Raw genomic sequence first — 15,526 nt, forward strand, 5'->3', positions numbered from 1 at the left:
ACACAACTCACGTAGTGTTAAAAGCCAAAGAGTCTTAAGACGAGACTTAAAACTGTGGGAGCAGTTTGAACATGGAGGGGCAGAATGTTCCAGAGCTTAGGGCCGACCACAGAGAAGGCCCTGTCTCCCCAGGATTTAAGTCTGGTCTTGGGCACCACGAGCTGGATCTGGCTCTCGGACCTCAGAGCGCGCGTAGGAGTGTACATTTGGATGAGGTCCGAGATATACTGAGGTGCCAGTCCATGTAAAGCTTTAAAAACAAACAGCAAGGTTTTAAAATCAATTCTAAAATGAACAGGGAGCCAGTGCAAACTCTGAAGAATTGGGGTTACATGCTGGCGTCTCCTGGCCCCTGTTAAAAGTCCTGCTGCCGCCTTCTGGACTAACTACAACCGGGAGAGAGCTTTTTGGCTAATGCCAGCATAAAGTGCATTGCAGTAGTCCAGGCCACTTGAAATAAAAGCATGCACCACTTGTTCAAAAAGGTTAAAAGATAAAAACGGTTTTACCTTTACTAAAAGACGAAGATGATAAAAACAGGATTTTAAAAGGCCATTGACTTGTTAGTGAAGTTTAAAATGGCTGTCTATAGTGACGCCAAGGCTGGTGACTTTGGGCCGCACATCATTTTGCAATGGTCCCAAGTCAGTGAGGGTTGCACCAAAAACTGAAATTTCCGTTTTTGCCTCATTCATTATTAAAACATTCTGGGCTAACCAAGCCTTGACGTGGCATAGACAGTTGAGAAGGGGAGTCAAGGGGCCGTGGCCTTTTGGAATTGGCATATAAATCTGGCAGTCATCTGCATAAAAGTGGTAGAACACTCCATGTTTTTTAAAGGGGAACATTATCACCAGACCTATGTAAGCGTCAATATATACCTTGATGTTGCAGAAAAAAGACCATATATTTTTTTAACCGATTTCCGAACTCTAAATGGGTGAATTTTGGCGAATTAAACGCCTTTCTATTATTCGTCACATCGGGAAGCAATCCACCATTTTCTCAAACACCGAGTCAAATCAGCTCTGTTATTTTCCGTTTTTTCGACTGTTTTCCGTACCTTGGAGACATCATGCCTCGTCGGTGTGTTGTCGGAGGGTGTAACAACACCAACAGGGACGGATTCAAGTTGCACCAGTGGCCCAAAGATGCCAAAGTGGCAAGAAATTGGACGTTTGTTCCGCACACTTTACCCACGAAAGCTATGCTACGACAGAGATGGCAAGAATGTGTGGATATCCTGCGACACTCAAAGCAGATGCATTTCCAACCATAAAGTCAAAGAAATCTGCCGCCAGACCCCCATTGAATCTGCCGGAGTGTGTGAGCAATTCAGGGACAAAGGACCTCGCTAGCACGGCAAGCAATGGCGAGCTAAACCCCCTGGATGTCTTGGCTCACACCGTCCCTTATGCCACCGAAGATGATCAAGAGAAGAATATCAACCTTAGCTTCCCTGGCCTGCTGACATCAACTCCAAAACTGGACAGATCAGCTTTCAGGAAAAGAGCACGGATGAGGGTATGTCTACAGATTATATTAATTGATGAAAATTGGGCTGTCTGCATTTTCAAAGTGCATGTTGTTGCCAAATGTATTTCATATGCTGTAAACCTAGTTCATAGTTGTTAGTTTCCTTTAATGCCAAACAAACACATACCAATCGTTGGTTAGAAGGCGATCGCCGAATTCGTCCTCGCTTTCTCCCGTGTCGTTTTCGTCGGTTTCGCTTGCATACGGTTCAAACCGATATGGCTCAATAGCTTCAGTTTCTTCTTCAATTTCGTTTTCGCTACCTGCCTCCACACTGCAACCATCCGTTTCAATACATGCGTAATCTGTTGAATCGCTTAAGCCGCTGAAATCCGAGTCTGAATCCGAGCTAATGTCGCTATAGCTTGCTGTTCTATGCGCCATGTTTGTTTGTGTTGGCATCACTATGTGACGTCACAGGAAAATGGACGGGTGTATATAACGATGGTTAAAATCAGGCACTTTGAAGCTTTTTTTAGGGATATTGCGTGATGGGTAAAATTTTGAAAAAAACTTCGAAAAATAAAATAAGCCACTGGGAACTGATTTTTAATGGTTTTAACCCTTCTGAAATTGTGATAATGTTCCCCTTTGAAAATCTCTCCAAGAGGGAGAATGTATAGGGAGAACAGGATGGGGCCTAAAATAGATCCCTGGGGGACACCCAGGGATCTATTTTTAAAGTAATCATTTCTTATTTCAAGCATGAAATAAAAAATCATGACTTTGCCACAATTGTGTCTCATAATTAAAACGTTGCTGTTTTATTTTCAATGAAACAATAGAAAATAGGTACTCATAAAGTAGTACACCTGTTATTAGTGACAATATACTTATTTGAAGGTATTTTTGGGTTCATTCATAATTAGGGCCCGCAATGGCCCATTGCAAAAGGACTCCCGAAGGGAGTCCTTATGCAATGGGACATAAGGACCTATTGTTATTCGTTCGTTTTATTATTCTTTATTCTTCCGCCGCCACAACAAACTGTAATTTGACCCACTTAACATGCTTCAAAACTCACCATATTTGACCCACACATCAGGACCTGCGAAAATTACCTTTTTTTTAAAAAAAACCGAACCCCACAACTCAAAATTGCGCTCTAGCGCCCCCTAGGAAAAAAAAAAACTAGACTGCCTATATCTCCCACTAGGAAGATCGGAGAGACATGAAACAAAAACCTGTATGTAGGTTTGACTTAGACCTAGTTTTCATAATTGTATATCCTCGGGCAAAAATCAACAGGAAGTTGGCAATTCCCCCTTCAAGACAAAAAAGTACTAAAAACAGTCACTTTTGCCTCTTTGAGCTGTAATTTGACCCTCTTAACATGCTTCAAAACTCACCGAACTGAACGCACACATCAGGACTGGCAAAAATTGCAATCTAATAAATAAACCTAACCCCAAATTTAAAAAGTGCGCTCTACAGCAATTTTTGAATAAAACGGAGAAAAAACTGCTCCTCGGAAGAAAAAAAAGACAAAACTGCCTGTAACTCCCACTGGGAAGGTCGGAGAGACATGAAACAAAAACCTCTATGTAGGCCTCACTTAGACCCACATTTCATAAATTGACAACCCCCAGCAAAAATCAACAGGAAGTTTGTTATTCCCCCTTCAAAACCGGTCACCTTTCTTCAAAATCTATCTCCTCTTAGCGCGTTTGTCGTTTCGCCTTCAAACTAACACAGGAGAGAGATTAAACCCTTGTGATTAAAAGTATAGATGGGATTTTTAATACCTGCTCCGGTTTTGATTTTATGACCCTTCAAAGACCCGCTGCACTGATGCTCCTGCGGTGCTGTTTTTTTAAGATGGCTGCTCAAAAGCAGGAAGCACCAACGTGCCCACACAATGCAGACAAGGTAGGTACACTAGACAAAAGTCTTGGGACACTTCAGACTAAAAGTAGACAAAAGTATTGGGACACTTAGGACTAGCACCTGCCAAATACGCGGGCCCGAACAACGCTGCTTGCAGCTTTAATTTGACTTGTTATGGAAAGTCTTGACAAGCCGAAGTTTCTTGTTCTATTGGCAGATCATTTTGCTTAGTTCAAATAAAATACCCCTCATTTTTGTCTTTTTTTTCTTGTTTTTGAACACTGACTTTTGGCAGTGTAGTGCGAGTGCGTCCCGAGCAAAAGACGAGAGGGACTACCTTTGCTCTGTGGTGGGTTCTGGCTGCGGTCCCGCAGGATGTTGATCTGGTAGACGGCGCCGTAGGGCTCAAAAAGCTCCTTCAGCTCCTTCTCCGACCAGGAGCGCGGGATCTGGCCCACGAACATCTTGATGGCGTCCGGGTCGGGCTGGTCCGAATGCTCCAGTGCGCCGTTCATCTTCCCGGCCGTGCCGTTACTGCGGAGAGGTCGGAGGAGAAGAGAAGAGGGTTTTTTTTTAGTGGCGCCCAGACTCGCTCAAAGTAGAAATACCTCCGCTCGGAGGCCGTTTATTGCTCGTTAGAACTGAAAGACTTTGAAGTAAAAGTCGGCTTTTTGTGAGCCGGAGAGGACGTGAGAGTCGGCCGTCACAAGAAGTTAGGACTTTATTGCTTAGGAATGAAACACTATCATCATCATCATCATCATCATCTTAGGAGTGCACACATAGTGAAAAGTGACAACAACTGCTCTCATGACACCAATAAGATGTTAGACATTATCACCTGAGTGACAGCCTGGAGGGGGCGGGGCCTAAACACCTGCGATGCTCCTATACATGTACATACATTTCAACCACCATCGTAACAAAAAGACTCCAAAATAATCTACTATGTCAAAATAAAAAAGTGCTCTTTAATAAATGCAACCACTCCTCTATATATTTCACAAACTCTCATTACAGAAGGATCCAAAACAATCCACAAAGTCAAAATTAAGTCTTGGCATATAATGAATGCAATCGCTCCTCCGCATTTACATTTCACAAACCACCATAATACAAAGACTCCAAAATAATACACAATGTCAAAATAAATAAGTCATTTCAGGAATGCAGTTGCTCCTCCGCATTTATATTTCACAAACCATCATTACAGAAAGATCCAAAACAATCCACACAGTCAAAATAAATAACAGTCATTTCATGAATGCAATTGCTCCTCCACATTTACATTTCTTTAACTCATTACAGAAGGATAAAAAAAAATCCACAAAGTCAAAATAAAGACTTGGCATGTAATGAATGCAACCACTACTCCACATTTATATTTCACAAACTCTCATTATAGAAAGATCCAAAACAATCCACAAACTCCAAATAAATGTAATTTCATGAATGCAATCGCTCCTCCACATTTCACATTTACATTTCACAAACTCTCATTATAGAAGGATCCAAAATAATCCACAATGTCAAATAATAAATAAGAGTCATTTCATGAATGCAATCGCTCCTCCACATTTACTTTTCACAAACTATCATTATAGAAGGATCCTAAACAATCCACAAAGTCAAAATAAATAAGAGTAATTTCATGAATGTAATTGCTCCTCCACATTTATATTCTACAAATTCTCATTATAGAAGGATCCAAAACAATCCACACAGTCAAAATAAATGTAATTTCATGAAAGCAATCGCTCCTTCACATTTCACATTTACATTTCACAAACTCTCATTATAGAAGGATCTGGAAACAATCCACAAAGTCAAAATAAATAAGAGTCATTTCATGAATGCAATTGCTCCTCCACATTTACATTTCACAAACTCATTACAGAAGGATAAAAAAAATCCACAAAGTCAAAATAAAGACTTGGCATATAATGAATGCAATCACTCCTCCACATTTATATTCCACAAACTCTCATTATAGAAAGATCCAAAACAATCCACAAATTCCAAATAAATGTAATTTCATGAATGCAATCGCTCCTCCACATTTCACATTTACATTTCACAAACTCTCATTATAGAAGGATCCAAAAGAATCCACAATGTCAAAAAATAAATAAGAGTCATTTCATGAATGCAATCGCTCCTCCACATTTACTTTTCACAAACTATCATTATAGAAGGATCCTAAACAATCCACAAAGTCAAAATAAATAAGAGTAATTTCATGAATGCAATTGCTCCTCCACATTTATATTCTACAAACTCTCATTATAGAAGGATCCAAAACAATCCACACAGTCAAAATAAATGTAATTTCATGAAAGCAATCGCTCCTTCACATTTCACATTTACATTTCACAAACTCTCATTATAGAAGGATCTGGAAACAATCCACAAAGTCAAAATAAATAAGAGTCATTTCATGAATGCAATTGCTCCTCCACATTTACATTTCACAAACTCATTACAGAAGGATAAAAAAAATCCACAAAGTCAAAATAAAGACTTGGCATAAACGGTAATGAATGCAATCACTCCTCCACATTTATATTCCACACACTCTCATTATAGAAAGATCCAAAACAATCCACAAATTCCAAATAAATGTAATTTCATGAATGCAATCGCTCCTCCACATTTCCACATTTACATTTCACAAACTCTCATTATAGAAGGATCCAAAATAATCCACAATGTCAAAAATAAATAAGTGTCATTTCATGAATGCAATCGCTCCTCCACATTTATATTTCACAAACTATCATTATAGAAGGATCCAAAACAATCCACAAAGTCAAAATAAATAAGAGTAATTTCATGAATGATATTGCTCCTCCACATTAATATTCCACAAACTCATTATAGAAGGATCCAAAACAATCCACAAAGTCCAAATAAATGTAATTTCATAAATGCAATCGCTCCTACACATTTCCATTTCACAAACTCATTATAGAAGGATCCCAAAACAATGCACAAAGTCTAAATAAATAACAGTCATTTCATGAATGTAATTGCTCCTCCACATTTACATTTCATAAACTCATTACAGAACGATAAAAAAAAATCCACAAAGTCAAAATAAAGACTTGGCATATAATGAATGCAATCGCTCCTCCACATTTATATTCCACAAACTCTCATTATAGAAGTATCCAAAACAATCCACAAACTCCAAATAAATGTAATTTCATGAATGCAATCGCTCCTCCACATTTCACATTTACATTTCACAAACTCTCATTATAGAAGGATCCAAAATAATCCACAATGTCAAAAAATAAATAAGAGTCATTTCATGAATGCAATCGCTCCTCCACATTTACTTTTCACAAACTATCATTATAGAAGGATCCTAAACAATCCACAAAGTCACAATAAATAAGAGTAATTTCATGAATGCAATTGCTCCTCCACATTTATATTCTACAAACTCTCATTATAGAAGGATCCAAAACAATCCACACAGTCAAAATAAATGTAATTTCATGAAAGCAATCGCTCCTTCACATTTCACATTTACATTTCACAAACTCTCATTATAGAAGGATCTGGAAACAATCCACAAAGTCAAAATAAATAAGAGTCATTTCATGAATGCAATTGCTCCTCCACATTTACATTTCTTTAACTCATTACAGAAGGATAAAAAAAAATCCACAAAGTCAAAATAAAGACTTGGCATATAATGAATGCAACCACTCCTCCACATTTATATTTCACAAACTCTCATTATAGAAAGATCCAAAACAATCCACAAACTCCAAATAAATGTAATTTCATGAATGCAATCGCTCCTCCACATTTCACATTTACATTTCACAAACTCTCATTATAGAAGGATCCAAAATAATCCACAATGTCAAAAAATAAATAAGAGTAATTTCATGAATGCAATTGCTCCTCCACATTTGTATTCTACAAACTCTCATTATAGAAGGATCCAAAACAATCCACACAGTCAAAATAAATGTAATTTCATGAAAGCAATCGCTCCTTCACATTTCACATTTACATTTCACAAACTCTCATTATAGAAGGATCTGGAAACAATCCACAAAGTCAAAATAAATAAGAGTCATTTCATGAATGCAATTGCTCCTCCACATTTACATTTCACAAACTCATTACAGAAGGATAAAAAAAATCCACAAAGTCAAAATAAAGACTTGGCATATACGGTAATGAATGCAATCACTCCTCCACATTTATATTCCACACACTCTCATTATAGAAAGATCCAAAACAATCCACAAATTCCAAATAAATGTAATTTCATGAATGCAATCGCTCCTCCACATTTCCACATTTACATTTCACAAACTCTCATTATAGAAGGATCCAAAATAATCCACAATGTCAAAAATAAATAAGTGTCATTTCATGAATGCAATCGCTCCTCCACATTTATATTTCACAAACTATCATTATAGAAGGATCCAAAACAATCCACAAAGTCAAAATAAATAAGAGTAATTTCATGAATGCAATTGCTCCTCCACATTTATATTCTACAAACTCTCATTATAGAAGGATCCAAAACAATCCACACAGTCAAAATAAATGTAATTTCATGAAAGCAATCGCTCCTTCACATTTCACATTTACATTTCACAAACTCTCATTATAGAAGGATCTGGAAACAATCCACAAAGTCAAAATAAATAAGAGTAATTTCATGAATGCAATTGCTCCTCCACATTTACATTTCACAAACTCATTACAGAAGGATAAAAAAAATCCACAAAGTCAAAATAAAGACTTGGCATATACGGTAATGAATGCAATCACTCCTCCACATTTATATTCCACACACTCTCATTATAGAAAGATCCAAAACAATCCACAAATTCCAAATGTAATTTCATGAATGCAATCGCTCCTCCACTTTTCCACATTTACATTTCACAAACTCTCATTATAGAAGGATCCAAAATAATCCACAATGTCAAAAATAAATAAGTGTCATTTCATGAATGCAGTCGCTCCTCCACATTTACTTTTCACAAACTATCATTATAGAAGGATCCTAAACAATCCACAAAGTCAAAATAAATAAGAGTAATTTCATGAATGCAATTGCTCCTCCACATTTATATTCCACAAACTCTCATTATAGAAGGATCCAAAACAATCCACAAAGTCCAAATAAATGTAATTTCATGAATGCAATCACTTCTCCACATTTAACATTTACATTTCACAAACTCTCATTATAGAAGGATCCAAAATAATCCACAATGTCAAAAATAAATAAGTGTCATTTCATGAATGCAATCGCTCCTCCACATTTATATTTCACAAACTATCATTATAGAAGGATCCTAAACAATCCACAAAGTCAAAATAAATAAGAGTAATTTCATGAATGCAATTGCTCCTCCACATTTATATTCTACAAACTCTCATTATAGAAGGATCCAAAACAATCCACACAGTCAAAATAAATGTAATTTCATGAAAGCAATCGCTCCTTCACATTTCACATTTACATTTCACAAACTCTCATTATAGAAGGATCTGGAAACAATCCACAAAGTCAAAATAAATAAGAGTCATTTCATGAATGCAATTGCTCCTCCACATTTACATTTCACAAACTCATTACAGAAGGATAAAAAAAATCCACAAAGTCAAAATAAAGACTTGGCATATACGGTAATGAATGCAATCACTCCTCCACATTTATATTCCACACACTCTCATTATAGAAAGATCCAAAACAATCCACAAATTCCAAATAAATGTAATTTCATGAATGCAATCGCTCCTCCACATTTCCACATTTACATTTCACAAACTCTCATTATAGAAGGATCCAAAATAATCCACAATGTCAAAAATAAATAAGTGTCATTTCATGAATGCAATCGCTCCTCCACATTTATATTTCACAAACTATCATTATAGAAGGATCCAAAACAATCCACAAAGTCAAAATAAATAAGAGTAATTTCATGAATGATATTGCTCCTCCACATTAATATTCCACAAACTCATTATAGAAGGATCCAAAACAATCCACAAAGTCCAAATAAATGTAATTTCATGAATGATATTGCTCCTCCACATTAATATTCCACAAACTCATTATAGAAGGATCCAAAACAATCCACAAAGTCCAAATAAATGTAATTTCATAAATGCAATCGCTCCTCCACATTTCCATTTCACAAACTCATTATAGAAGGATCCCAAAACAATGCACAAAGTCCAAATAAATGTAATTTCATAAATGCAATCGCTCCTCCACATTTCCATTTCACAAACTCATTATAGAAGGATCCCAAAACAATGCACAAAGTCTAAATAAATAACAGTCATTTCATGAATGTAATTGCTCCTCCACATTTACATTTCATAAACTCATTACAGAACGATAAAAAAAAATCCACAAAGTCAAAATAAAGACTTGGCATATAATGAATGCAATCGCTCCTCCACATTTATATTCCACAAACTCTCATTATAGAAGTATCCAAAACAATCCACAAAGTCCAAATAAATGTAATTTCATGAATGCAATCGCTTCTCCACATTTCACATTTACACTTCACAAACTCTCATTATAGAAGGATCTGGAAACAATCCACAAAGTCAAAAATAAATAAGAGTCATTTCATGAATGCAATTGCTCCTCCACATTTACATTTCACAAACTCATTACAGAAGGATAAAAAAAAAATCCACAAAGTCAAAATAAAGACTTGGCATATACGGTAATGAATGCAATCACTCCTCCACATTTATATTCCACACACTCTCATTATAGAAAGATCCAAAACAATCCACAAATTCCAAATAAATGTAATTTCATGAATGCAATCGCTCCTCCACATTTCCACATTTCCATTTCACAAACTCTCATTATAGAAGGATCCAAAATAATCCACAATGTCAAAAATAAATAAGTGTCATTTCATGAATGCAATCGCTCCTCCACATTTATATTTCACAAACTATCATTATAGAAGGATCCAAAACAATCCACAAAGTCAAAATAAATAAGAGTAATTTCATGAATGATATTGCTCCTCCACATTAATATTCCACAAACTCATTATAGAAGGATCCAAAACAATCCACACAAAGTCCAAATAAATGTAATTTCATAAATGCAATCGCTCCTCCACATTTCCATTTCACAAACTCATTATAGAAGGATCCCAAAACAATGCACAAAGTCTAAATAAATAACAGTCATTTCATGAATGCAATTGCTCCTCCACATTTATATTCTACAAACTCTCATTATAGAAGGATCCAAAACAATCCACACAGTCAAAATAAATGTAATTTCATGAAAGCAATCACTCCTTCACATTTCACATTTACATTTCACAAACTCTCATTATAGAAGGATCTGGAAACAATCCACAAAGTCAAAATAAATAAGAGTCATTTCATGAATGCAATTGCTCCTCCACATTTACATTTCATAAACTCATTACAGAACGATAAAAAAAAATCCACAAAGTCAAAATAAAGACTTGGCATATAATGAATGCAATCGCTCCTCCACATTTATATTCCACAAACTCTCATTATAGAAGTATCCAAAACAATCCACAAAGTCCAAATAAATGTAATTTCATGAATGCAATCGCTTCTCCACATTTCACATTTACACTTCACAAACTCTCATTATAGAAGGATCCAAAAACAATCCACAAAGTGAAAATAAATAAGAGTCATTTCATGAAGACTATGTCTCCCGGCTGGCCTGGGAACGCCTCAGGATCCCCCGGGAAGAGCTGGATAAAGTGGCTGGGGAGAGGGAAGTCTGAGCTTCCCTGCTTAGGCTGCTGCCCCCGCGACCCCTCCTCGGCTAAGCGGTAGAAGATGAATGGATGGATGGGGTTTAAAAATGTTAATATTTTTGTACAATTCAGTTTTTGTGGGACTTTTTGTAAGAGAAAAGGTTACTACTTTATAACATTTGTTTCATAAAAATATTATTTTTGAACGCTTTCTCCCCCCCCAAAAAAACAGAGTTATTATTTTTGGAAAGGCAGCCTTTCTGCTTCAAAGCGAGAGACGATGGACGTGTGCGGCGCCAACGCTTCTGTCTCGGCGTGTCAAGTCAAGACGGCGCCTCCACGCCGGGCTCTGGGATGGACACGGTGTGTGTGTGGACCAAAAGTACGGGGACTTCCTGCCTCAGCCTTTATCTCTTAAGACGCCACACTTGTCCACGCCGCGACAGCGGGGCATTAAGGGGCTCCATCCAGTCGAGCTCCTCTGATGGGATACGGCCCGCTAACGGCTGCACATCTGGTGTGTGTGTGTGTGTGTGTGTGTGTGTGTTATCTTGTCCAAACCTGCTCACACACAGTCTGTCTCTTCAGGATGGCAGAACAACAATTGAAATCCACTTTCCGCGCCGCCGTTATTTCTAAAGAGAAGGAACATTATGGCAAAACTGCCAAGGAGCTCAGCAAGGCAACGAGGTAAGCTCGAAGAAAAAAAAGACCAAAACCTTCAGACCTGTCAGCGCGGGTCATCCATCTTTTGCAGAAGGAGCCGAGGCGCTCGGCGGAGACGCCCAAGTCTTTAAAGGACTTAAAGGACATGTCCGATGAGAGCAGGCGTTAATGGTCCTCGCCGGTGTCAACAACACCCGCTGAGCTATTGGATAAAGGTTGGTGGAGGCCCTGTCCCTGGGGCGACGACAGAGACTGGGTCGGTCTTTGGGTCCGGTCTGCAGGACTAAAGCTCTGGTGTGTGTGTGTGTGTGTGTGTGTGTGTGTGTGTGTGTGTGTGTGTGTGTGTGTGTGTGTGTGTGTCAGCAGACAATCCCTCATTGTTGCCTGTTGTTGTCAGAGCAGCGCCATGACACAGGGTGGACTCGCCATGAAGACACAATGAAGAGCTTCACCCCTGGAAGGTGACTGCCCACCAACACCCCTCCCCCCATCATGTGTGTGTGTGTGTGTGTGTGTGTGTGTGTGTGTGTGTGTGTGTGGCCAGGATGAAGTCTGAGAGTGGATGCTCTCCTGTCACACTATGGCCATCTTCCTCTATCCTCCTCAATTAGAGACAAATGTCTTCAGCGTCCTCTTCACTGGACATTTGTGTGGTTTTTCTTTTACGATTGAAGCAAAACAAAAACGTCCCGGATATAAAATCGCACGCCTTTAAAACCGCCTTCCTGTTCATTAATTGTATTTTTATTTTTTTGCAACCAAACATGCTGTTCATAAAGGTTTAGGAAAGTGTTTCACAAATAAGTGGAACAGTAATTTAGTTGACAACATTTTTTATGACCTACTGAAAATAAGGAGCATTATATTAAAATTTTCATTTCAAATGTAACCTTCCTCTGATTATAACCCTAACCCTAACCCAGGGGTCAGCAATCCAAAGTGTTGAAAGAGCCATATTGGACCAAAAAATGCAAAAAAATAAATTATATTAGCTATTAAAGCCTACTATCAAAATAACTTATATTAGTGTTATAATGCAGACAACACATGATGTAAGTGTCTATATTAGTTATATTAGCCTACTATCAAAATGACTTATATAAGTGTTATAATGAAGAAACACATGATGTAAGTGTCTATATTAGTTATATTAGCCTACTATCAAAATGACTTATATAAGTGTTATAATGAAGGCAACACATGATGTAAGTGTCTATATTAGTTATATTAGCCTACTATCAAAATGACTTATATAAGTGTTATAATAAAGGCAACACAAGATGTAAGTGTCTATATTAGCTATATTAGCCTACTATCAAAATGACTTTAAGGGTCTTATATAAGTGTTATAATGAAGGCAACACATGATGTAAGTGTCTATATTAGTTATATTAGCCTACTATCAAAATGACTTTAAAAGTCTTATATAAGTGTTATAATGACGACAACACATGATGCAAGTGTCTATATTAGCCTACTATCAAAATGACTTTAAAAGTCTTATATAAGTGTTATAATGAAGACAACACATGATGCAAGTGTCTATATTAGCCTACTATCAAAATGACTTTAAAAGTCTTATATAAGTGTTACAATGAAGACAACACATGATGCAAGTGTCTATATTAGCCTACTATCAAAATGACTTTAAAAGTCTTATATAAGTGTTATAATGAAGACAACACATGATGCAAGTGTCTATATTAGCCTACTATCAAAATGACTTTAAAAGTCTTATATAAGTGTTACAATGAAGACAACACATGATGCAAGTGTCTATATTAGCCTACTATCAAAATGACTTTAAATGTCTTATATAAGTGTTATAATGAAGACAACACATGATGTAAGTGTCTATATTAGCCTACTATCAAAATGACTTTAAAAGTCTTATATAAGTGTTATAATGAAGACAACACATGATGCAAGTGTCTATATTAGCCTACTATCAAAATGACTTTAAAAGTCTTATATAAGTGTTATAATGAAGACAACACATGATGTAAGTGTCTATATTAGCCTACTATCAAAATGACTTTAAAAGTCTTATATAAGTGTTATAATGAAGACAACACATGATGTAAGTGTCTATATTAGCCTACTATCAAAATGACTTTAAAAGTCTTATATAAGTGTTATAATGAAGACAACACATGATGTAAGTGTCTATATTAGTTATATTAGCCTACTATCAAAATGACTTTAAAAGTCTTATATAAGTGTTATAATGAATGCAACACATGATGTGTCTATATTAGCCTACTATCAAAATGACTTTAAAAGTTAAAAGTTTTATATAAGTGTTATAATGAAGGCAACACATGATGTAAGTGTCTATTAGTTATATTAGCTTACTATCAAAATGACTTCAAAAGTCTTATATAAGTGTTATAATGAAGACAACACATGATGTAAGTGTCTATATTAGTTTTAATAGCCTACTATCAAAATGACTGTAAAAGTCTTATATAAGTATTATAATGAAGACAACACATGATGTAAGTGTCTATATTAGCCGACTATCAAAATGACTTTAAAAGTATTTTATAAGTGTTATAATGAAGGCAACACATGATGTAAGTGTCTATATTAGCTATTAAAGCCTACTATCAAAATAACTTATATAAGTGTTATAATGAAGACAACACATGATGTAAGTGTCTATATTAGCTATTAAAGCCTACTATCAAAATGACTTATATAAGTGTTATAATGAAGGCAACACATGATGTAAGTGTCTATATTAACTATATTAGCCTACTATCAAAATGACTTATATAAGTGTTATAATGAAGGCAACAAATGATGTGTCTATATTAGCTATATTAGCCTACTATCAAAATTACTTTAAAAGTCTTATATAAGTGTTATAATGAAGTCAACACATGATGTAAGTGTCTATATTAGCTTGCTATCAAAATGACTTTAAAAGTCCTATATAAGTGTTATAATGAAGGCAACACATGATGTAAGTGTCTATATTAGCCTACTATCAAAATGACTTTAAAAGTCTTATATAAGTGTTATAATGAAGGCAACACATGATGCAAGTGTCTATATTAGCCGACTATCAAAATGACTTTAAAAGTATTATATAAGTGTTATAATGAAGGCAACACATGATGTAAGTGTCTATATTAGCCGACTATCAAAATGACTTTAAAAGTATTATATAAGTGTTATAATGAAGGCAACACATGATGTAAGTGTCTATATTAGTTATATTAGCCTACTATCAAAATTAATATGTGAGGCAAATTTTCGTTGACAGAAATGTGGAAATTGTAATATTTATTCCAGATATTTTTCCCAACAATGGAGAACATTAGTAACATGGAGGCTCTCAGAAGGTGAGATAACTCCTGGAAATGAAATGACTGTCTTAGAATGGCCAAAAGGTATAGATGTGGATTTATTGCGATATTTGCAAGCTGGGTAATGTTTGCTGTGGTCTGGAACAACATGGCACACAAACAACGATGAGAAAAGCAGCTAATATTTCATACAGATAATGTGTCATGAGACATGTAAATATTAGTTATATACAAAGAGGACATAAGTCAATTAAATGAGCTCAAATATAGCTACAAACGAGGCATAATGATGCAATAATATAGCCTTAATAGCATGTTAGCATCAAATATGCCTGATTAGCACTCCAACAAGTCAATAACATCAACAAAGCTCACCTTTGTGCATTCACACACAGTATAAAACGTTTG

The 15,526-nt window shown here is 36.1% G+C and overlaps 1 protein-coding gene across 6 annotated transcripts in view; it reads right to left on the bottom strand.

The window, feature by feature from the left end:
- Positions 1-15,526, bottom strand: part of celf2 (cugbp, Elav-like family member 2) — a 465,802-nt gene that overhangs the window by 219,232 nt on the left and 231,044 nt on the right. For all 6 annotated transcript variants that reach the window (XR_009815324.2, XM_061961318.2, XM_061961317.2 and 3 more), the window contains one exon: positions 3,701-3,897. Coding sequence is in view for 5 of the 6 variants with exons in the window: in XM_061961318.2 (XP_061817302.1) it covers positions 3,701-3,897 (197 nt within the window). In the remaining variant the exon portion in view is untranslated. The remainder of the gene's footprint in view (positions 1-3,700; positions 3,898-15,526) is intronic.

Source organism: Nerophis lumbriciformis, linkage group LG05, assembly GCF_033978685.3.
Source record: "Nerophis lumbriciformis linkage group LG05, RoL_Nlum_v2.1, whole genome shotgun sequence".
Taxonomy (NCBI): domain Eukaryota; kingdom Metazoa; phylum Chordata; class Actinopteri; order Syngnathiformes; family Syngnathidae; genus Nerophis; species Nerophis lumbriciformis.